This window comes from Podarcis erhardii, assembly GCF_964252035.2.
Source record: "Podarcis erhardii genome assembly, chromosome: 13".
In the NCBI taxonomy this organism is placed as follows: domain Eukaryota; kingdom Metazoa; phylum Chordata; class Lepidosauria; order Squamata; family Lacertidae; genus Podarcis; species Podarcis erhardii.
Genome location: NC_138502.1, coordinates 11,233,855 through 11,256,318, shown reverse-complemented (window position 1 = coordinate 11,256,318; position 22,464 = coordinate 11,233,855). Strand labels below are relative to the sequence as shown.

Here is a 22,464-nt window from a genome sequence, read left to right as displayed (position 1 = left end):
GTCATTACTTTCAATGCAAAAATCAGAAGGAATTTGTATTAAAATGCTGATTGGTTTTGATTAGGACTCTTTTTCTAAACAAATATCAAACTGATGTTGAAATGTGGGAAACTGAATTTAAGATAGGAAAAATGAGAAACCAAGAAACTGAAAATGACAAATCCTTCTGTCCCTAGTCCCTGAGCTCTGCATGTATGGCCAGCACTACCATTTACACAAATTGACGAAGCTGCCTCAAGGGGGGAAATGCTGGAGGGCGGGAAATGTGCAGGACAGAACTGGGTGTGCCATATGGCTTGCCCTTTGCATCCTAAGCTATTTGTAGTTGAGGTGTAGTTGAGGATTCTCTGGTATCAAAGTAAAGTTAAGCTGTCAGTTTTGTCAGCAGCTGTGTGTGGTATTATTGGGGGGGGGGACACCATCTTATTCAGGATTCTTCAACCTCGGCCCTCCAGATGTTTTTGACCTACAACTCCCATGAACCCTAGCTAGCAGGACCAGTGGTTAGGGGTGATGGGAACTGTAGTCTCAAAACATCTGGAGGGCTGAGGTTGTGGAAGCCTGATCTAATTCATCTCTTCAGGCAGCAAAAGGGTTCTGCCAGATCTGCTCATGGTCTTGAGAATCTCTGTGGTTGGTGGGAGGAAGGTGTAGGGTCCACCAGCAGCAGCAACAGCACTGGATCACTGTCTTGTTAGCCTTAGATTTGGGAAATGAGCCATTGTGGTAATCTGTTTTGCACTTCAGAAGGTCGCAGGCTCAATCCATTCAGATAAGTGCAATTTTCAAAGAATAGTTGTTGTTTGTTTATTGTTTCTGAAAGTGCAAATGTGGTCAATTTGGCTTTAACTGCACACTGAACTGAATTTCTCCTCGTCACTATTAGTGACATCATGTTCAGATCACAGAGGACTCCATGTAACTCATATCCTGCGTTTAGTTTTCTGAACAATATGCAAACCAAAGAAAAGACAACCTTTGAAATTTGCACCTGTTTGAATTTTGCAGTGTAGGAATTATTGTCACCTAAGTCCTACTCAGAGTTGACCCATTGAAATTAATGAACAAAAGATTGCCATGTCCAATAATTTCAATGTGTCTGCGCTGAGTAGGACTAGAGGTGAATACCATCCTAGTCCTACACCTAAGTAATGTGTAGCTGATAATATAGCAAAAAGTGCATTAAAATGCACATAAGTGAAAATAATATTTAACGGAAATGTTTAGATCAAAGGAAATTGTTTTGCAGAAATCTGTGTATATTTTGCAAAATTGCATACAAAAATATTTATATTAGGAGAAATTTGCAATAAAATGATGATAAATATTTATGTGGTTTTCTTTTTTTAAAAAAACCATGGAGTTGTGTGTAAATATAGAGAATTTAAGATTGGAAAGATGAGAAACTGAGAGAACCTGAAACTGATAGATCTACCCATCTCTACCTGAATTGCAAAGGAAATACTTTTCCTATCATCATGACAATATTCCTTGTGTAAATTTGGCCGATTGTGAACAGAAAATGAAGTATGAAAAAAGGAATAGTGGCATCAGAAGGCAAGAACAAACACAGACATGTGCTGTATGTGTCAGTGCTGTATGTGTCCCTGATTCCTATTTCTAGGTAAATGCAAAACATGCATGTAATTGACAGAGGTGCTATAAAACTTAGGAATAGAGAACAACAAGGAAAGAATTTTGTTGTTTCTTTGCATTTATGTTCTACCTTCCATCCAAGGAGCTCAAGAAGGCATACATGGTTCTCCCCCACCTCATTTAGCTCTCACTACCCTGTGAGGGAGGTACATCGGGATTCATTGCTGTTGTTTGAGGCTCAGATGGCTTCAGTGATGCAGAGTGTCTTCCATCATCTTCAGCTGGTGACCCTGTGGACAGGGATAGCCTAACTTCTGTTGTCTATGCTCTGGTAACCTCTAAGTTAGATTACTACTATATGTGGAGTTGACACTGGATAAGGTTAGGAAGCTTTAACTGGTGGAGAATTCAACAGTCAGGTTGTTCACTGGGGAAGATGGTTTGATCATGTAACACTGATCCTGGCCTGACTGCACTAGCTATCATTTAGTTTCCAGACCCAATTCATAGAATCTTAGAATTGGAAGGCCATTCAACCTCTGTTTAAAAAACCACAGATTCCCATTGTGGGAATCTGTTCCACTGCTAAACAGCTCTTAGTGTCAGAAGGTTTTTCTGAATGTCTCACAGGTACTAATTCCACACTCTAACCACTACAAAACACTGGCTCTGTGTTATGTACTAAGCTTGGATCCTAGAACAATAGGCAAATAGGAGCCTAGAATGCAACAACTGATTGGCCTGCAGGAAAAGACCAATCAGGCTCCAGGAGGGAAGCAGAACTCATTGCATAAATAATGTACAGGGGTACCTCAGGTTAAGTACTTAATTTGTTCCAGAGGTCCATTCTTAACCTGAAACTGTTCTTAACCTGAAGCACCACTTTAGCTAATGGGGCCTCCCACTGCTACCGTGCCACCGGAGCCCGATTTAAAAAGGAGCAGGGGTATTGCAATCATTTATTGTTTAACAATTCAGATATAATTGTTTTTCAGGACTACATCTGCAAGGATGGAAAATGGGAATCACACTGTAGTGAAAGAGTTTGTTATCCAGGGGTTGTCACAGCTCTGGGAGATGCAGCTGTTCCTCTGTGTTCTTCTCCTGCTCTTCTACATCATCATCCTACCTGCAAACTTTGTCATCATTGTGACAATCTGTAAGGACCCCCATCTGGGATCCCCCATGTTTTTCTTCTTAGCCAACCTGGCCTTCTTGGACATCTGCTACAGCTGTGTCACCCCACCAAAGCTCATGGCTAACATATTCTCTGGTCGCAGGACTATATCATACCTGGGATGTATCACTCAGATTTTTTTCATTCATTTTCTTGGTGCAGCTGAGATGTTCCTTCTCATTGCCATGGCCATTGACCGGTATGTGGCCATCTGCCAGCCACTGCGCTATGCTACTGTGGTGACCCAACTAGTCTGCTGGGGTATGTTGGTATGTTCATGGGTTGGAGGATTCCTGCACTCCATCATCCAGGTCATTCTCATCATCCCTCTCCCATTCTGTGGCCCCAATGAGCTTGACAACTTCTTCTGTGATATCACCCAGATTATTAAGCTGGCTTGCACCAACACTTACACATTAGAATTTGTCATGTTTGTTAGCAGTGGCCTTGTAAGCACTGCGTGTTTCATCCTCCTCCTCATCTCTTATGGGGCCCTGCTAATAAAGGTGAGGACAAGCTCAAGCCATGGGAAGAATAAAGCCTCCTCTACGTGCATCACCCACATCATCATCGCCTGCATTATGTTTGGTCCAGCCATCTACATCTACTGCCGTCCCTTCCAGGACTATCCCTTTGACAAGGTGGTGGCCTTTTTCCACACCGTGGTCTTCCCTCTGATGAATCCCATGATCTACACACTGAGAAACAAGGAGATAAAAGTTGCTATGTGGAGACTGTTGAAGAAATATAAAAATTAGTGATTTCACAATCAGTCCCTCTTCCCAAGATTCATGGGGCACAGGCTAGACAGCACCCTTTTCTGACACTCCAATGAATGAATACAGGGGAACAGGTGACCATGGATACTGTTTTGTGTTCCTTGGAGTAACCATGGTATTAACATAAAATAAAACAAATAAATAATGCCAAATAAAAAAGACTCCACTTTTTCCCCCACTGAGGAAACAAAACCTTTATAAAAAACAAAATAAAAGCAATAAAGGTCTTAGTGTTTTGGTCATTGTTCTAAAATATGTGTCCTCTTTGGGGAGTGCAGAAATGGAGCAAATCCTTTTCCTTTGTACTGCCCCCAGAAAATCATCATGGCAACCCCTCCTTACCATACAACCAGTCATTTCCCTTCTCTGTAGATAAAAGCTGTCTTGCAAGAGTCATAGCTCAGTGAAAGAGCATGTAGACACTCCCAGATTCAATCCCTAGCATTTCCAGGAAGTGTAGGGAAGCTCTGGAGAGCCACTGTCAATCAGTGTGGACAATACTCCCCCCCCCCCAATTTTTTAAACTAATTTTCACATTAGTCACATACAAAAGAAAAAGAAAAAATACAAAAGAAAAACATTACAATACACAAAAAACAGAAAAACACATAGAAAAGAATTTTAACTTCCAAATCCTGATTGCATTACATTGATGACTGACTTCCTCAAATCCCCTGTAACTGAATTTCATTTTATCACCTAATTAGCAGTTCTCCAAATTCATATTTCTAATAATATTAACTTCTTTAATTTACTAACTTCTTCTCCATTATTAATATTCCAATCATTTGTATTTTTAACTACATCAACCTATTTGTCAGAGCCACCCTGGGTCCCAGCTCACAAGAGACCAAAGTCCAGTCCAAGCTATATACAAAAGGTTTTATTGAAGATCATTGTCGTCATTACATCCAAACTCCGTGGCTCCGCATCTGTTACCCTTAGATGTTAGAAGTCCCCTCTGAGTCCGTCCCTCCCCTGCACCAATTTAAGAGGCTTGTACTGCTCCACCTTTTCCTCTCTTTCCTTTTCCGCAGGGTCTTCCTGCCCCCCTGTCTTCCCTCTTTCCGGGACTCCCCAGAGGCTGAGTCTTCTCCCGCCTGCTCCCCCCTCCTTCGTGCTTTGGCACCAGGCTCCTCCTCAGAGCTCTCCTCATTTCCGCGCGCCTCTATATTTGAACTTGGCGCGCGTACGTTGCCTCTGACCTTCCTTTCTACAGTTACGCTGCTCTCGGTACTACACTCCTCCCTTTCAGGCAGGACGTCTTGCTCCGAACTCCTCCCCCTTCCTCCTTCCTGTCCTGCTCTTTCTGACACACTGGCAACTCCCCCCCCTCCACTCCGTTCCGACGGGGGAGCTGGTCCCGCTTTGCCACTCCCACTGGGGATTCCCTCTTCGTTCCCCTCTTTCTGACTGATTCCCTCTCTATTGCCCCTTGGCCTGACCAGGGGGGCTCCCTTCTGGGAATCCTCTGATTCGCTAGACGGACTTTGGGACAACCTCGGCTCGTTGTCGTCCTCTTCCTCCTCGCCCTCGCTCTCTGTCTCCTCTCTCCCTAAAACCCTGACACTATTGTAACCCTAGTCCTAATTTTTTACTTCCAAGAGATTTCTCTTTATCTTATATTACAGTATTTAGCTAGATATTCTTTAAAATTCTTCCAATCCTTTTGGGTCTCCTCTTCTTTCTGGTTGCGGATTCTTCCAGTCAGGTTGGCCAGCTCCAAAAAGTCCAACATCTTCATCTGCCATTCTTCTATTGTTGGTATCTTTTGTGATTTCCAGTTTTTGGCTAATAAAATTCTTGCCGCTGTAGTGGCATACAAAAACAATCTAACATCTTTTGGGGGGGATTCTATTCCTATTATTCCAAGTAGAAAGGCTTCTGGTTTTTTAATAAACGTATTTTTCAACATTTTTTTCAACTCAATATAAATCTTCTCCCAGAAGTCTTTCACACGTCCACCACATATGGTAGAAAGTACCTTCTTTTTCTTTACATTTCCAACACAAATTATCCTTTGTATGATACATCTTTGCTAATTTCACCGGGGTTAAGTACCATACACCATTTTCATAATGTTTTCTTTTAATACCGTACATGCAGTAAACTTAACCCCTTTCTTCCATAGCCTTTCCCAATCTTCCAAGATTATATTGTGTCCAGCATCTCTTCCCCAATCAATCATCACAGATTTAACTTGTTCATCCTTTGTATGCCATTCTAACAACAAATTGTACATTTTAGAGAGTTTTTTTAACATTAGTATCTGTCAGGGGCTCAGGAGCAGAGGCACAGGGAAGAGAGGAAATGGAGAGCGAAGGGGAAGAATCTGAGGGCAGCGTAGGAGAAGATGACAGTGGCCCGAGAGATTCCATGAGCCTCTCCAGCGAATCAGAAGATTCACAGAAGGGGGCACCGGTGGCCAGGGCAAGGGGGGTCCCAAGGGGGACACTCCAGAAGCAAGGGGCCAGCGGGGACTCCCAGAGCAGCAGTTGGAGATCAGGACCAGCTTCCCCACCAGAGCGTAGTGGGGGGGAAGAGTCCCAGGTATCGGGGCCAGCGTCTTCCCCAGCAGGGAGAGAAGATGAGTCAGGGCTGACCACGCCTCCATCGGAGAGTTAGGGAACGGAGGGGAGGTCAGGTCCAGCTAGCCTCCCGGAAGAGGGAAGCAGCGACAAAAGCAGTGTAACGGTCAGGAGGAAGGTCACTGGGTTGGCGCGAGCGCCAAGTTCAAATGTACAGGCGCGCGGGACAGCATAGAACCCGGATTGGGAACCAGGTCCTAAAGCCCGCCGGAGGCAGGGGGAGGAGTCAGGGGACTCAGCGTCAGAAGAGTCCAGAAAGGGGAATGCCCCAGCGGACAGGAGGACCCAGCGGAGGAGAGAGCAGAGGAAGAGGTGGAGCAGGGCTAGAGTCTTAAACTGGTGTCAGAGGGGAGGAGATTCAGACAGAGCTTCGGCGGTCTAGGGTTTAAGACGTAGAGCTGCGCGCCACGGTTTTGAAATAGAGACTGAACTTCAATAAAGACTTTTGTATATAACAACGACCTGGCGTTGGTCCTCTGTGAGCTGGGACTTCGGGCAGCTCTGACAGTATCTAACAATTCCGTTTCCAATTTGGATTTTTCTGTTGCAAAACCGTTTTTCCTATCCAATTTATATAATTCATTAATCTGATAATATTGTAACCATCCATCTAATTTGTCTTTGATTTGGTCAAATGGTCTTAAATTCTTCATTTTCTTCCACTAGTAAATCATCATAGTTCAACTATTTACTCTCCATATTCAACTTTTTCTGAGCCTTAGCTTCCATTGGTGAAAGCCATCTGGGTGTTTTCCTTTCCAAGAGATCTTTATATCTTATCCATACATTATATAGAGATTTTCTAATTACATGATTTTTAAAACCTTTATGAGCCGATATCTTGTCATACCATAAATATGCATGCCAACCAAATACATTGTCAAATCCTTCAAAGTCTAACACATCAGCATTATCTATTTGAATCCGTTCCCTAACCCAGCAGAAAGCTGCTGCCTCGAAATATATCTTCAGATCTGGCAGGGAAAATCCCCCCCTCTCTTTTGCATCTGTTAATATTTTATATTTAATTCTGGGTTTTCTCCCTGCCAGATAAATTTAGACAATGCTTTCTGCCATTCTTTAAAACATCTGACATTATCAGTAATTGGTAAAGCTTGGAATAAAAACAACATCATTGGCAGTAGATTCATCTTAACCACCAATATTTGGTCCATTAATGACAATTTTAAATTTGACCAAATCTCAAGATCTCTCTTTATTTCATTACATAATTTCTCATAATTGTTTTTATATAAATTCAAGTTTTTCACTGATAAATTCACACCCAGGTACTTCCCCTTTTTTACAAAAACAAGGCCTGTCTTTTCCTGAAGGATTTTTCTCACCTCATTATCTATTTTTTTCCGCCAGCACTTTGGTTTTGCTCTTGTTTAACTTAAATCCTGCTACTTGCCCGAACTCTTAAATCAACTTCAGTGCTTTCACTGCACTGGAATCTGGGTCTTGTAATGTTAACACCAAATTGTGAACAAAGGCTTTTAACTCATATTGTTTGGATCCTACTGTTATACCTTTAACCTCTTACTCTTTCCTTAGCATGTTTAGCAAAACCTCTAGGACCAAAATAAAAAGCAGAGGGGAAAGTGGGCACCCTTGCCTTGTTCTTTTCTCAATTCTAATTTCTTCTGAAACCACATTATTAACTATGATTTTAACTTTTTGCTCAAAATAGATCGCATTAATACCATTTAAAAATTATTGTCCAACCCCAATATTTTCTAAATACCTTTTCATAAAACTCCATGAAACATTATCAAAGGCCTTCTCAGCATCTACAAACATTAACATTGCTTTAGAGGTTTTTCTTTAACTTCCAATCTTTCTAACACATCGATTATATTCCTAATGTTATCTTTCATATGTCTCCCAGGTAGAAATCCTGCCTGGTCCTTATGAATATAATCTGTTAGTACCTTCTTCAACCTGTTGGCCAGAATGTTAGCAAAAAAAAATGTAATCCACATTGGGTAATGAGATCGGCCTATAATTTTTCACATTGGACCTATCTTGATCTGGTTTTGGAATCAGGATTATAAAGGCTTCCTTCCAGGTTTCAGGTGCTTTGTCCCCTCTTAATATCTTATTGCATACAACCATCAATGGCTGAATAAGCCAGTGTTTCAAAGTTTTATACTATTTTGCTGACAAACCATCTGGCCCTGGTGTTTTACGAAGCTGCATCTGATTTACTGCATTCTCAACCTCTTTTCTTGTGATCAATCCATTAAGTAGGATCTTTTTTATTTTCAGGAATTTTTTTGCAATCCATGTACTTGGATCACTTGCTCGATTTTACCATTAGCTTCTTTTCCATTTTTATACAGTTGTTTATAGTATTTCTAAAAACATCTTCTTATCTCTGCAGGATTCTCCATAGACTTTCCTTCTGATACAATATAAGTAATAGTACTTTGTTTCTGTCTCTTTTTTAACTGCCAAGTCAGCAGTTTTCCACATTTATTTGCCGATTCAAAGTTTCTCTGTCTCATCATTTTTATTTTCCATTCTATTTCCTGATTTATAATCTGGGAGTATTGGATCTGTAGTGCTTTAATTTCCTTTTGAATCTGCTGATTCTTCAGATTAGATCTCAAGTTCTTCTCTTTATCTTTTAATTGAGACAGAATATTGTCTTTTTTCTCATTCTGTATCCTTTTCTTGATCAAATTTTGTTGTATGAGGAATCCTCTCATTACTGCCTTACTTGCATCCCAAACGACTCTTATTTCCACCTCAGAATTAATATTTGTCTCAAAGTAATCCTTTAGAGTGTTTTGGGCCTTCCTAATCATCTGCTCATTCCTCAATAAATCATCTTTCATTCTTCATCAGTAAGACCCCTGCAGAGACAATTTTATTCCCAACAACACTGCATTATGATCGGAGCAGGTCAGTTTGGACAATACTGAGGCAGATTGACCTGTAGATCTGAGATCTACAAGGCAGATTCCCATGTTTCTACACAGTCACTAAACTAGTCTGCTGCCATCAGGTACAATGGAGGAGGATACTCTTCCATTGCCATATTTGGATTTGATATTGAATATGTAAATAGTTTTTTTTTTCGTTTCCATTTTTCCTCTTTTTCTCTTTCCCCCCTTAAGAGTCCTTTCTTGATGTTTATTTTTTTGTGATGTTTGTTACTGAGAAAATTAATAAAGATGTTTTAAAAATAAAAACAAAACTGTGTTATTACTACCCATAATCCACAGCCATGTCTGTATCATATAATTAATTCATGTACAAAAAGGGAGAGCTGTTATTTACTCTGTGTTGAGGTTTAATAAAAAAATGACAATTAAACGGGGAAGTGACTAGAAAATGGGGTTATCAAACCTCATGCTGATTATCAATATCCTTGAAGCACCACTGAAATAAAAGAAATTGCTAACTTTTTTAATGAGGTCCTCTGGGATCACTGGAAGGTGTTTCTTCTGGGCTCAGTATATCCTTGGATGCACTTCTTCCATAAGCAGTATAAGTATGAGGATGACGAAGATTTATTCTGCCAGAAGGGCTGTCTGCAAATTGAAGGGCAACAAAGGGTAAATGTTTGTCTCATCTCTGCTCTTTTTCACATTGCCTTTTTGCATGGCTTTAGTTTTCCTCCCTTGCTCCTCTGTTGATCATATGGTTCAATTTGGATACCAGTTGTCCTGCTTGCTGGCATCTGGTGGGCCACACTAAGAATATGCTGGACTAGATGGGCCACTGCCCTGATCCTGCAAAGCCTTCTTATGTTCCTATCTTCCTTGCTGATCACTACTAAGGAAGCAAAGAGAATGTGGAAGGGGTCTGGTGGAGGATCAGGATGGGAGGCATAGTGGCTGCTTTTTTCTGACTGCCTCAAGTCTTTATGGCAGAGTTGGCTAAACTGCAGCCCTCCAGCTGTTGTTCAACTCTCACCAGCTCCAGATACCATGGCAAGTGGTCAGGGATGGTGACAGTTGTGGTCCAGCAATATCTAGAGGACTAGTGGTTCCCTATTCTTGCTTTAAGGGGATAGTCATTACTTTAAATGCAAAAAATTAGAAGGAATTTGTATTAAAATGCTGATTGATTTGATTAGGGCTCTTTTTAAAACAAATATCAAACTGATGTTGAAATGTGGGGAATGGAATTTAAAATTGGAAAAATGAGAAACTAAAAAACTGTAAATGACAAATCCTTCTGTCCCTAGTCCCTGAGCTCTGCAAGTATGGCCAGCACTACCATTTATGCAAATTGAGGAAGCTGCCTCAAATGGCAAATGCTGGATGGTGCGAAATGTGGAGGGCAGAACTGTGTGTTCCATATGGTCTGCCCTTTGCCTCCTGAGCTGCTTGTAGCTGATGTGTAGTTGATGATTCTCTGGTATCAAAGCAATGTTAAGCTGCCAGTTCTGTCAGCTGCTGAGTATGGTATTGTGGGGTGGGGGCACCATCTTATTCAGGCTTCCTCAACCTCAGCCCTCCAGATGTTTTTGGCCTACAACTCCCATGATCCCTAGCTAGCAGGACCAGTGGTTAGGGATGATGGGAGTTGTAGTCTCAAAACATCTGGAGGGCTGAGGTTGAGGAAGCCAGATTTTATTCCTCATTTCAGGCAGCAAAAGTTTTTCAGTCAGATCTGATCATTCTATCATGGTCTTGAGAATCTCTGGGGTTGGAGGAAGGAAGGTATAGGGTCCAGAAGCAGCAGAACCAGCAGCAGCACTGAATCTCAGTCTTGTTATCCTTAGATTTGGGAAATGGGCCATAACTCAGTGGTAATCTGTTTTGCACTTCAGAAGGTCCCAGGCTCAAAACATTCAGATAAGCGCAAGTTTCAAAGAATAGTTGTGTTGCGGTTTGTTTATTGTTCCTGAAAGTGCAAATGTGATCGATTTGGCTTTAACTGTACACTGAAATGAATTTCTCCTCTTCACTAAAAGTGACATCATGTTCTAATTGCAGAGGAGTCCATGTGACTCATCTCCTGGGTTTAGTTTTCTGAACATATTTTAGCCATCCAGTCCAGCTGGACCACATATCACTGAGACATCTAACCCATACAGTGCTGTTAGGCAATCATCAATTCTCTGCGCAAAAGCCACAGAATATGAATGTAACATGAACCCGTGAGCTATTTTGATCTGCTCCTGGTCAGCCTACCAATTGGTTGCATTTATAATAAGGTGTATAAATGGCGGCGGTGGGATTGCAATCATTTATTGTTTAACAATTCAGATATAATTGTTTTTCAGGACTACATCTGCAAGGATGGAAAATGGGAATCACACTGTAGTGAAAGAGTTTGTTATCCAGGGGTTGTCACAGCTCTGGGAGATGCAGCTGTTCCTCTGTGTTCTTCTCCTGCTCTTCTACATCATCATCCTACCTGCAAACTTTGTCATCATTGTGACAATCTGTAAGGACCCCCATCTGGGATCCCCCATGTTTTTCTTCTTAGCCAACCTGGCCTTCTTGGACATCTGCTACAGCTGTGTTACCCCACCAAAGCTCATGGCTAACATATTCTCTGGTCGCAGGACTATATCATACCAGGGATGTATCACTCAGATTTTTTTCATTCATTTTCTTGGTGCAGCTGAGATGTTCCTTCTCATTGCCATGGCCATTGACCGGTATGTGGCCATCTGCCAGCCACTGCGCTATGCTACTATGGTGACCCAGCTAGTCTGCTGGGGTATGTTGGTATGTTCATGGGTTGGAGGATTCCTGCACTCCATAATCCAAGTCATTCTCATCATCCCTCTCCCATTCTGTGGCCCCAATGAGGTTGACAACTACTTCTGTGATGTCACCCAGATCATTAAGCTGGCTTGCACCAACACTTACACATTAGAATTTTTCATGTTTGTTAGCAGTGGCCTGGTAAGTGCTGCATGTTTCATCCTCCTCCTCATCTCTTATGGGGCCCTGCTAATAAAGGTGAGGACAAGCTCAAACCATGGAAAGAACAAAGCCTCCTCTACGTGCATCACCCACATCATCATCGCCTGCATTATGTTTGGTCCAGCCATCTACATCAACTGCCACCCCTTCCAGGACTATCCCTTTGACAAGGTGGTGGCCTTTTTCCACACCATGGTCTTCCCTCTGATGAACCCCATGATCTATACACTGAGGAACAAGGAGATAAAAGTTGCTATGTGGAAACTGATGAAGAAATAAAGAAATTAGTGATTTCACAATCAGTCCCTCTTCCCAAGATTCATGGGGCACAGGGTTCTCATGGATGTGTAGATCTTATGCAAATAGGGTAGACATCATCGCTTTCTGACACTCCAAGGAATGTACATTGGGGAACATGGATACTGTTTTGTGTTCCTTGGATGAACCATGGTATTAACATGACAAAAATCATATTAATATAAAATCATAAAAAGCATATATAAATATTTCCAAATAAAAAACACCCTTTTTTCACTGAGAAAGCAAAACCTTTATAAAAAAACAAACAAAAATAAAATAAAAGCAATAGAACTCTTGGTGTTTTGGTCATTGTTCTCAAATATGTGTCTCCTTTGGGGAATGTAGCAGAGGAGAAAATCCATAGCCTGTGTTCTGCCCCCAGAAAATCATCATGGCACCCCCACCTTACCATACTTTCCTAAGCAAATATATGCAAATATATTTACTTCCCAACAAGTGTAGTTAGGATTGCAAAATGGGGTTGTCAGCCACAAGCTTCCAATCAACATCCTTGAAGTAGCCTTGAAGTATTGAAAATAAATGAAAAAGAAGTTTGGTTTTTAATAAGGCCCTTGGGAGCCTGTGGAAGGGTTGTACCCAAGGGCCCAGCTTATCCTTTGATACACACCTCCTCACCTTCAGCTCTCCCAGGGCCAGAAGTAATATAGCTAGGGAGGATGAGGAGACCTGCCGCTGCCTCAAGGGCTGTCATACACTTGGTGGCAGCAGGGGGTAAGTGACAGCTACATCTTCACACTTCAGCCTTCTCTGTCTCCCATCATACTCCTTCTTTCCTTCCTTCCTTCCTTCCTTCCTTCCTTCCTTCCTTCCTTCCTTCTGCAAGAAAGCAAGAGGAGCGATAAAGGAATAGGGTGAGGGAGCTGAAGTGGCTGTATTCACTCCTGTAGCCACAAGGTCTTTGTTGGGATGGGCAAGGTTCTGAATTCTCTCTGCTACCAATAGTGAAGTGGTACAGAGGCCACAGAGTCAATCCCTGGGTTCTCCAGGTAGGGAAGACTCCTGTCTAAAATCCTGGAGAGCAACTGCAGTCAGTGCAGATAACACCAAGCTAGATAGATGAATGGTCTCACTCGGTATAAGACAGCTTCCTATGTTCTTTATGTTCCTGTGTTCCTGTGTTCTTATGTTCTTTATCTAAACTGTTTTTCTCTCGTTAGTAGTTTAAAAGGAAACATACATTCATTGTTTTCTATGTTGCAAAAGATAGTCTAAAACTTGCATACATTTTAATGAGAGAAGAACAATCATACCTTTTCTCTTGGAGGGACCGGATTTCAGAAAAAGAAAGGCAATATGTTGAGGTCCCTCTTCTGGAAAACTCATGTGTCTGCATATTTTCTACTTCACAGGTCCATAATGTGGGTATCTGAGAGAGAGCCTTTATGTATGTGTATCTATTTCCTATGTTTATTCAGTCCCATTATTTATACATGGAATGGAATGTAAGGTTCAGCATATTTGCTTTATTTACAAATATCCAAGCAAAGAATGATGGAAGCAAGCAGGCACTCCTAAAGCAAGGAATAAATCTTCAGAGAACAACTTCTGTACTCAACTCCCTTTAGGCACTATAAGCACAGGATCTCTCTAATCAAATATTTTTGCTCGTTCTCTCTACCCACTTCTGCCCACAGCTGGATATTTCTTATCTCTTCCTGATCTGATGGGTATCTAATTCAAAAGATGTATATATCTCATATATATTGCCCAGAGGGGAGAGAGAGGGAGAGAGAGAGAGAGAGAGAGAGAGAGAGTTTGTTACACACTGAGCACTCAGCCTAAACTATTAGCACACCAGTAACCTAACAAGGAGGACATTAGTAGCCAATCATAACATTATTTCTACTGCATTAAGTTGGGCAGCAAGTGAAAGAGCACTAAAATATGAAATGCACAGATGAGCCTCAAACTGATGCTTATTAAAAAGAAATTTCACCACTCTATTTTTCTCATTTTTTATTTCAGTCAATGACCAGTAGAGAATAAGCCTCCTTGCAATTCTTTCACTAGAACAGGGAGGGAAAACCTGTGGTCCTTTTGGTGTTGCTGGGCTTCATCAAGGCCCAGACAGTATGGACAATGGCCAGAGACTATGTTGTTGGCATTTGGAGGTGAATTCCCAGCAGAAGCTGAACTGAATACTGAACCCCTCTTGGAGAAGCATGCTTTCCCCCAGATATAATCACACTGAAACTCTGCTTTTAGGAAAACAAGGAAGCCAGTGTTTATTAGAGGAAATGCATGTTTGGTAAAAAAGAGATTACCAAGTTTTAGTCAAGAAAGTGCATCTATTCCTGGCACTTTGAAAACTATACCAGTATGATAAACTTCTTTTCAATTGAAATTGACTTTTCATTTGCCTTTTGAAAAAGCAGCACCTGGACAAGATACCCAAACGATAACTGGGCCACTGGTTTCTTACAAACCAGCCAATCAATGGGCTGTATGCACTGTTTATATAACCTTGAGATGAAAGGGGGGGAGAGGGGAAACCCACCTTGTAGATTTTTCCTGTTTAACATCTTCATCATTATTTGACTGCAGAGCTATGCACTCTAAAAATGGAACAATGGAACCATACAGTAGTGGAGATGGAACAACTGAACTATACAGTAGTGGCAGAGTTTGTTCTCCAGGGATTATCACAGATCTGGGAGCTGCAGCTGTTCCTCTGTTGTCTCCTCCTGCTCTTCTATGTCATCATCCTACCTGGGAACATCCTGATCATTGTGACCATTTTGAAATATTCCCATCTGGGATCCCCCATGTTTTTCTTCTTGGCCAATTTGGCTTTGATGGACATCTGCTACAGCTGTGTCACCCCTCCAAAGATGATAGCCAACGTCTTGGCTGGCTGCAGAACCATCTCCTACAGGGGCTGCATTGCGCAGCTTTTCTTCATTCATTTTCTGGGTGGGGCCGAGATCAACCTCCTTATTGCCATGGCTGTGGATCGGTATGTAGCCATCTGCCACCCGCTGCACTATGCCACTGTGATGACCAGAGTAGTTTGCTGGATGTTAGTTGTAGGTTCATGGGCAGGAGGATTCATACATTCTATAATCCAGGTGATTCTCATCATACCACTTCCTTTCTGTGGCCCCAATGAACTGGACAATTTCTTTTGCGACATCACCCAGATCATCAAGCTGGCTTGCACCAACACTTATGCATTAGAATTTGTCATGTTTGTTAACAGTGGTCTGGTCACTACTGGATGTTTCATCCTCCTCCTCATTTCATATGGGGCTTTGCTGGTCAAGGTGAGGACAGGCTCTAGTCAAGGGAAGAGCAAAGCCTCCTCTACGTGCATCACCCACATCATCATTGTCTTCATCATGTTTGGTCCGGCTATCTACATCTACTGCCGCCCCTTCCAAGATTTCCCCTTTGACAAGATAGTGGCTTTTTTCCACACTGTGGTCTTCCCTTTGATGAATCCCACGATCTACACACTAAGGAACAAGGAGATCAAAGTTGCTATGTGGAGACTGATGATGAAGTATAAAATTTAGGCAGATATCTGAAAGGAAAATAGAGTGTAGTGCTTCAGTGATCACTTTATGTTTTACTTTATCATCCCAGTTTCTTGGACTAATGTAGTAACACAGTAGTGTCTTTATAGTGAGTGCATATCATTAAAGGTAAATTTTAAGGTTTATTTGAAATGAAGTATTTCTATGAAATAAAGTGATATAAGTGAGTGAAATTGATTTTCAACACTGTAGTCTAATTAACTATGTAGTAAAGCTAGCACATATTTTTTAATAACTTTGGAATAACTTGCCAAAACCAACCTTCATGCTGGAAAATGTTAGCTATTTTTGAGTCATTCAGATTTGTGCTGCAGTTTCACCCCCAAACCTTTGTAGTAAAATAGACACCTTAAACAAAACTTGAAGATGAATCTTTACTTGTTAGGATGGCAACAACTGAACAAGCTGTATTATTTATATATTGAGTTCAATACAATTTATTTCTCTCCCTTGAGCCCAAGAGAGGGTTTGGTCTTCTTGTTCCAAAAATACAGACTTTCATAGCAATGCATAAATCATTAGTCCATTGCATGCCTGTCTTCATAATTTTTTCTGGACAGAGCCTGCTTGAAGTCTTCACACTCCCATGTTCTCAGGCAACAAAATGACAGCAAACACCCCCATCCTCACATTTCTCTCTCTCTCTCTCTCTCTCTCTCTCTCTCTCTCTCTCACACACACACACACACACACACACACACTTACTTTTCAAAGGCAGTTAACAAGTTAAAAAGGCAATACAATTTATGCTTTGTAAAATACATTTTCTTTGTAAAATACAGTACAAAACTAACAGGAAACACTTCAAGCACATTTGTTTCCTTCACATCTTCCTACTTACACACACTTCCAAGTGTTGGAAATGTTGAGAACATTCTCCTAATAATGATGAGTATTTGTAATAAGTTATCAACTTTTGTTCCAATCATTAGACATTCTAGGAATATTCAAGTGTAATCTATGGAGCAGAGGTGGGTACGTTGTGACCCTCAAGACATTGCTGGACTCCAACTCCCATCATTCCTGACCAATGGCCATGCTGGCTGAAGCTGATGGGAGTTGGTGTCCAGTGACATATTTAGGGTTTATGTGCCCAAGCCTCCTATAGTGGAACCCTGTATTATTAAAATTGCACAGAAAAAAAAAACCTGATACATTTTTGTGCAATCCAAACTCATGATCTACCTATATTGAATGCCCTGATATCCTTTTACCATATAGCTGTGAGCTTGCATTTCTTAGTGCAGAAAGTATTGATCTTATTGATCTGATATGTAGAGATCTTTCTTATTCTAATTAATTCAAGATGGTTTCTGGATGAAAGAAACAAGCAGAAGGTTCATGATGTTTGAATTATTCCTTCGGAGAAGCTGAACCTGGGTTTCACTTTCCTTTCTGTCTTTCTTTCCTTTTAGTGTGGTGTTCTGTACATAGTATGCTTAGTGTTAAGGTTTAGACTCATTATAATTTATTATAAGTTTAAGTTAAGTCTGCTGCAACTAGAGTTCTTATGGACAGTGCCAGTCCTGAATGTATTGGATTTGTGACCATTGTGCTGCTTTGCCTTCAATAGCAGTAAAGCTCTGCTGGATGAAATACAATTGCCTCTTGTCTATTTACTGGGAATCCTACAATTCTACAAGTTTTTACTCTGCTAACTATACATTGGAGTTCTGCTCTGGGTGATATTGAGTAGAATTTCATGACAATAGCCAGTCATATTTTACTATTTAACAGCACCACAAAGCCAAATTAGGCAACACTAATCTAAATAACCAATCACACAACTTCCCTGTAAGATATGGCTACATAAGATATGGCAATTAGAATAAGATCTGTTATTTGATTATTGATGTAAATCCCCAAAATGTATTTTTTTATTGTTAAGTTTTTACCTCTATCTTCAGTACATTTTATTTTAATGCTTTGGCTAGTGGCTGATGCAAATAAAGATTCTTCTGATTCTACATGAACATGTTGCAGTGCCAGTTAATAACTAGCATTCTGTCAACGTGGAAAAGAGCAAATTTCTTCACTGCTGATAAGAATCCAGGGCAGGCCTGACAGGATTTCAGAGCCCATCAAGCAAAAGCAGAGTCATCAAGAAAGGCAGGAGTCAAAGAGTGACAATCCAGCTAACAGTTGCAGTCAGTGCCGGATTTACGTATAAGCTAAACAAGCTATAGCTTAGGGTCCCACTCTCTTGGGGCCCTCAAAAAATGTAAAGGAAAAAAACTGGATGTACATTTCCAAAATATAAGATAAAAAACAAATAAAATAAAACCTACATAGAGGAAAAGTGTTTTGTGTTGTGTATGGACCTATTAGGTCCATAAATTACCATATAGCATGTATTCAACACAAAAAAAACAGCAACAATTTGTTGTTAATAAAGGACAGCTAGACATATAAACGGCCCCATTACCTTCAGTAGCTTAGGGCCTCATCAAACCAAAATCTGGCCCTGGTTGCAGTAAGCTGATCAAAAGTAGATGAGAGAAATTAACAGTAATGCAACAATCATGTCTACCAAAGGAATAGATTGTTCAGATAAAATGCTATCACAATCATGTCAGCAAAGCCAGGGATTATTCAGTATCTAGTGTTGTTGGGCAAATGTTAACTCAGGGGTAGGAAACCTCTGTCCCATGGGTCAGTCTTGCCCCTCCCGGGAGTCCAAGATGACTCATGAGGCCATATTCTGCAAACCACACCCACCTGTCCATCATCTGATGTAATTGGGTGACATCACCTGATGGGTGGAACAGTGGGGTTCAATCCTGTTGGGGGTCTGCTTTGTCAGCATATTGCCTGAAGATTCAAAGGGCAGCACGAGCTGTTTGAAATCCCTGCTTTAAACAGCCCCATGCTACTTCCGAACCTCCAAAAACTGATAATTTATAGGACTTCCAAAGTTCCCTGCATTGTACTTTGAAGTCCTGGCAGCTGAAGCTTCAAAGCTGACTTTTTAATAAAGTTCTTGATGCTAACTTTTTAATAAGGTCCTTGGGAGGCAATGGAAGGAGCTGCTCCTAAGGGCTCTGGATGTCCTTGAATAGGTAACTTCTTCTCCCCACTTTTGGCTCTCCTAGAGTCAGAAGCCATATAGCCATGGAGATGGATGAGGGAGCCTAGTGGTGCCTCAAGGACTGCTAGAAAATTAGGGAGGGCAATTGGGGACTGGTAAGAGGCAGCTTTCTCTCAATTCTACAGCCCTTTCCTTATCCTTCCTTGTTCTTCTGCAGCTCTTCTTACCCCTTCTTCTCCTTCTCACTTGTTGTTGTTGTTTAGTCGTTTAGTCGTGTCTGACTCTTCGTGACCCCATGGACCAGAGCACGCCAGGCACTCCTGTCTTCCCCTGGCTCCCCCAGTTTGGTCAAACTCATGCTGGTAGCTTCAAGAACACTATCCAACCATCTCATCCTCTGTCGTCCTCTTCTCCCTCCTTCTCACTAGTCACAACTAAAGAGAAAGGAAAGTAGGTTGGGCCACTGGCGGAGGAAGGAGGTAAACTGGTTTTTTTTTTGTTTTTTTTGCTCCATTCTTTCTGCCACTGTAGCCCTTCAAGGAACAGGCACATTCCCTTTTGGACAAGGACTTTCTGGACAAGCACCCACAACACTTTCACCCATACAGTATATGAGTATTGGCACCTCATTTTTAAACAAAAGAAAGCATAGATATTGGGGGGGGGGGGGAATACTTGCATAAATATGAAAAGTGGGAGCAATACATAGAAAAATGTGTACAATGTACTTTTTTTAAGGAGAGTTCACATACTGGTGTGGAAATTGGGGGAATGAATTTAATACTGGGGAAATAAGCATCAGAGAAAGAAAAATCAACAGATCTATCCATTTCTAGGTTACCCAGAGCATAAGCATACAAGAGTGAAGATCTGATCAGGAAGGAAACTAGGGATCATTTTCTTCCCTTACAATGAGGAGCCCATTGGCTGTTGTTAGGTTGTATTGATGCAGGGTGTCTAAGAGCTGAACTGTCCTTGTTTCAAATGCTAGATTTGCTAAGTTATGCCATAGAGATCCTTGTGCTGTAGTTCCTATTGACTGAAATAACACACTTGTTTCTGGCTGAAATCACTACTAAGAAGGTTTGAATTCCACTAAGAGCTTGCCTCTTGCTTTGCCATTTCTGTGGACAGGAATCACACATGGGTGCTGGAATCACACAAGAGTGATCCTGACCTGCTGTATTTATGAGCTAAAGCTGCAGAGACCAAATGGATCGACATGAGCCTTTTTCCTGCTCCCTGCTGCTTGGAGTACCACAACACACCCAATTTGGGGGGGAATTGATCAGCACTTCTTGCTGGCACTTGCTGGAATGGTATAACTTGCAACACTCTCAACTTTTGCACCTGGGTGGAGCACACAAAAGAATAATCAACCGCACCACTGGAGTACCTGTGAGTAAGGCCAAGGAACACACTCTTTCATTACCACATCTAGACCTTGAGAGGAGTGGGAACGTCTGAAGTGGGTGGCAACTTTATGGTTTTGTCTATGTTAATTTATGGTTTTGTCTGTGTTACTAGTGTCTTGCTGCCATCACTTGCTGATTTATATAAATAGTGTTGTTTGGCAATACACAAACATGATCAGGTTTAAGAATTAAGGGCACTTATGATGGAGCTTTGAGGAAGGTGAGGGTTCATTTGCAGAGAGGAGAATAAATTTTACCAACAGATGGAAAGAGCATATAGTTTATGGATCCCACATTAGTTAACCTTCGCTCTTCCTGATGTTTCTGAACTACAACTCCTGTCCTTCACTGACAACATGGCTGATGGAAGTTGTAGACTAACAACATATGGAGGCCCACAAGTTGCCTAACCCTGATCTAACGATCCAAAATCTCTCCATTTTTAAAATATGTTCTGGAGTTATAAGAAGCATAAGATTTTGGAAGTTCTAAAACAGATTGTACAGGTCTCCTTATCTGCCAACTCACCCCTTCCTTTTCAATAAATGGCATCCCACAGAGATGTGCCACAACTTCTCTGTGCAAAATTGAATTGATCCCGACATAACTTAGAAGGTTCATCTTTTCTTGGCCAGCCTACGAACTGGCTGTATGGAGAGGAATGCATACAAGTGAGGGGGAGGGAATGCTGTGATTGTTTTCTATTTAATGTCTTCATCATTGTTCCACTTCAAGGCTATAATCTGCAAGGATGGAAAATGGGACTCATACAGTAGTTGTCGAGTTTGTTCTCCAGGAAATATCAGAGATCTGGTTGGTGCAACTGTTTCTCTGTACCCTACTCCTGCTCTTCTATGCCATCATCCTACCTGGAAATGTCCTCATCATTATGACAATTAGGCATGACCCCCATTTGGGATCCCCCATGTTTTTCTTCTTGGCCAACCTGGCCTTCATGGACATCTGCTACAGCTGTGTCACAACTCCGAAGATCATAGCCAACTTCTTGGCTGGCTGCAGAACCATCTCCTACAGAGACTGCATGGCTCAGCTTTTTTTCATTCATTTCCTCGGTGGGGCAGAGACCATTCTCCTTATTTCCATGGCTGTGGATCGCTATGTGGCCATCTGCCACCCAATGCACTATGTCACTGTGGTGACCAGGGTGGTTTGCTGGGCTATGCTGGTGTGTGCATGGGCTGCAGGTTTCATACACTCCATGATCCAGGTCATTCTCATTGCCCCACTGCCTTTTTGTGGCCCCAATGAGTTGGACAACTTCTTTTGTGACATAACCCAGATCATCAAGCTGGCTTGCACCAACACTAATACATTAGAGTTTGTCATGTTTGTTAACAGTGGTCTGGTCACTACTGGATGTTTCATCCTCCTCCTCATTTCATATGTGGCCCTCCTTGTCAAGCTGAGGAAGGGCTCAAGCCAAGGGAAGAACAAAGCCTCCTCTACATGCATGACCCACATCATCATTATCTTCATTATGTTTGGCCCAGCTATCTATATCTATTGTCGTCCTTTCCAGGACCACCCGTTTGACAAGGTGGTGGCCTTTTTCCACACTGTGATCTTCCCTGTGATGAACCCCATGATCTACACACTGAGGAACAGGGAGATCAAAGTTGCTATGTGGAAACTGCTGAAAAAAATTCAAAATTTCCAGACAAGTGAAAGATAACTATGGCATAGCATTGCAATACTTGCTTTTATTCTTATGCTTCCTTGCACTTAATCATTATTCATTAGATTTCTTCCACACCCTTTGCTTAGTGAATTCCAGAGACGACAGGAAAGCAAGTCTTCAGGCACCAGTTGAGTCTATGTCTCATCCAGAAATTATAGCCAAAGACATTTTTGCAAATTTAAAAAATCCATCCAGACAGAAACTTTACCCCTACAAAAGAGGACATGGTCTGGAAAAAGAGGACACATGGCAACCCAAACTGAGTAGAAAGATTCAGACCATACATTTAAAGCACATTCAGCACACATCTACAGCACATGACTTCCCCCAAAGAATCCTGAGAACTGTAGTTTGTTATGGATGATAAGAACTGTAGATCTGTGAGGTGGAACTAGAGCTCCCAGGAAGCTACAGTATGTACTATAAAC

The 22,464-nt window shown here is 41.5% G+C and overlaps 4 protein-coding genes across 4 annotated transcripts; all 4 read left to right on the top strand.

Moving 5' to 3' along the window:
• Window positions 1–2,607: 2,607 nt before the first annotated feature.
• Window positions 2,608–3,614, top strand: LOC309326627 (olfactory receptor 4N2-like; the record flags this gene model as incomplete). The annotated part of the gene is made up of 1 exon (XM_081835497.1): window positions 2,608–3,614. The coding sequence occupies one exon, from the start codon at window positions 2,608–2,610 to the stop codon at window positions 3,529–3,531; it is 924 nt and encodes a 307-aa protein (XP_081691623.1). The 3' UTR covers window positions 3,532–3,614.
• A 7,787-nt stretch (window positions 3,615–11,401) lies between these two features.
• On the top strand, window positions 11,402–12,316 carry LOC309326633 (olfactory receptor 4N2-like; the record flags this gene model as incomplete). The annotated part of the gene is made up of 1 exon (XM_081835503.1): window positions 11,402–12,316. The coding sequence occupies one exon, from the start codon at window positions 11,402–11,404 to the stop codon at window positions 12,314–12,316; it is 915 nt and encodes a 304-aa protein (XP_081691629.1).
• Window positions 12,317–14,398: 2,082 nt separating this feature from the next.
• Window positions 14,399–15,922, top strand: LOC309326613 (olfactory receptor 4N5-like). Its single transcript, XM_081835481.1, has one exon. It carries the CDS (start codon window positions 14,920–14,922, stop codon window positions 15,871–15,873), a length of 954 nt encoding a protein of 317 aa, XP_081691607.1. The 5' UTR covers window positions 14,399–14,919; the 3' UTR covers window positions 15,874–15,922.
• A 5,166-nt stretch (window positions 15,923–21,088) lies between these two features.
• On the top strand, window positions 21,089–22,030 carry LOC309326618 (olfactory receptor 4N2-like; the record flags this gene model as incomplete). Its single annotated transcript, XM_081835487.1, has 1 exon — window positions 21,089–22,030. The coding sequence occupies one exon, from the start codon at window positions 21,089–21,091 to the stop codon at window positions 22,028–22,030; it is 942 nt and encodes a 313-aa protein (XP_081691613.1).
• Window positions 22,031–22,464: the final 434 nt, after the last annotated feature.

Bases quoted from the DNA above. Each gene is read 5' to 3' on its own strand.
- LOC309326613 (XM_081835481.1), top strand. From the start codon at position 14,920: ATGGAACAATGGAACCATACAGTAGTGGAGATGGAACAACTGAACTAT.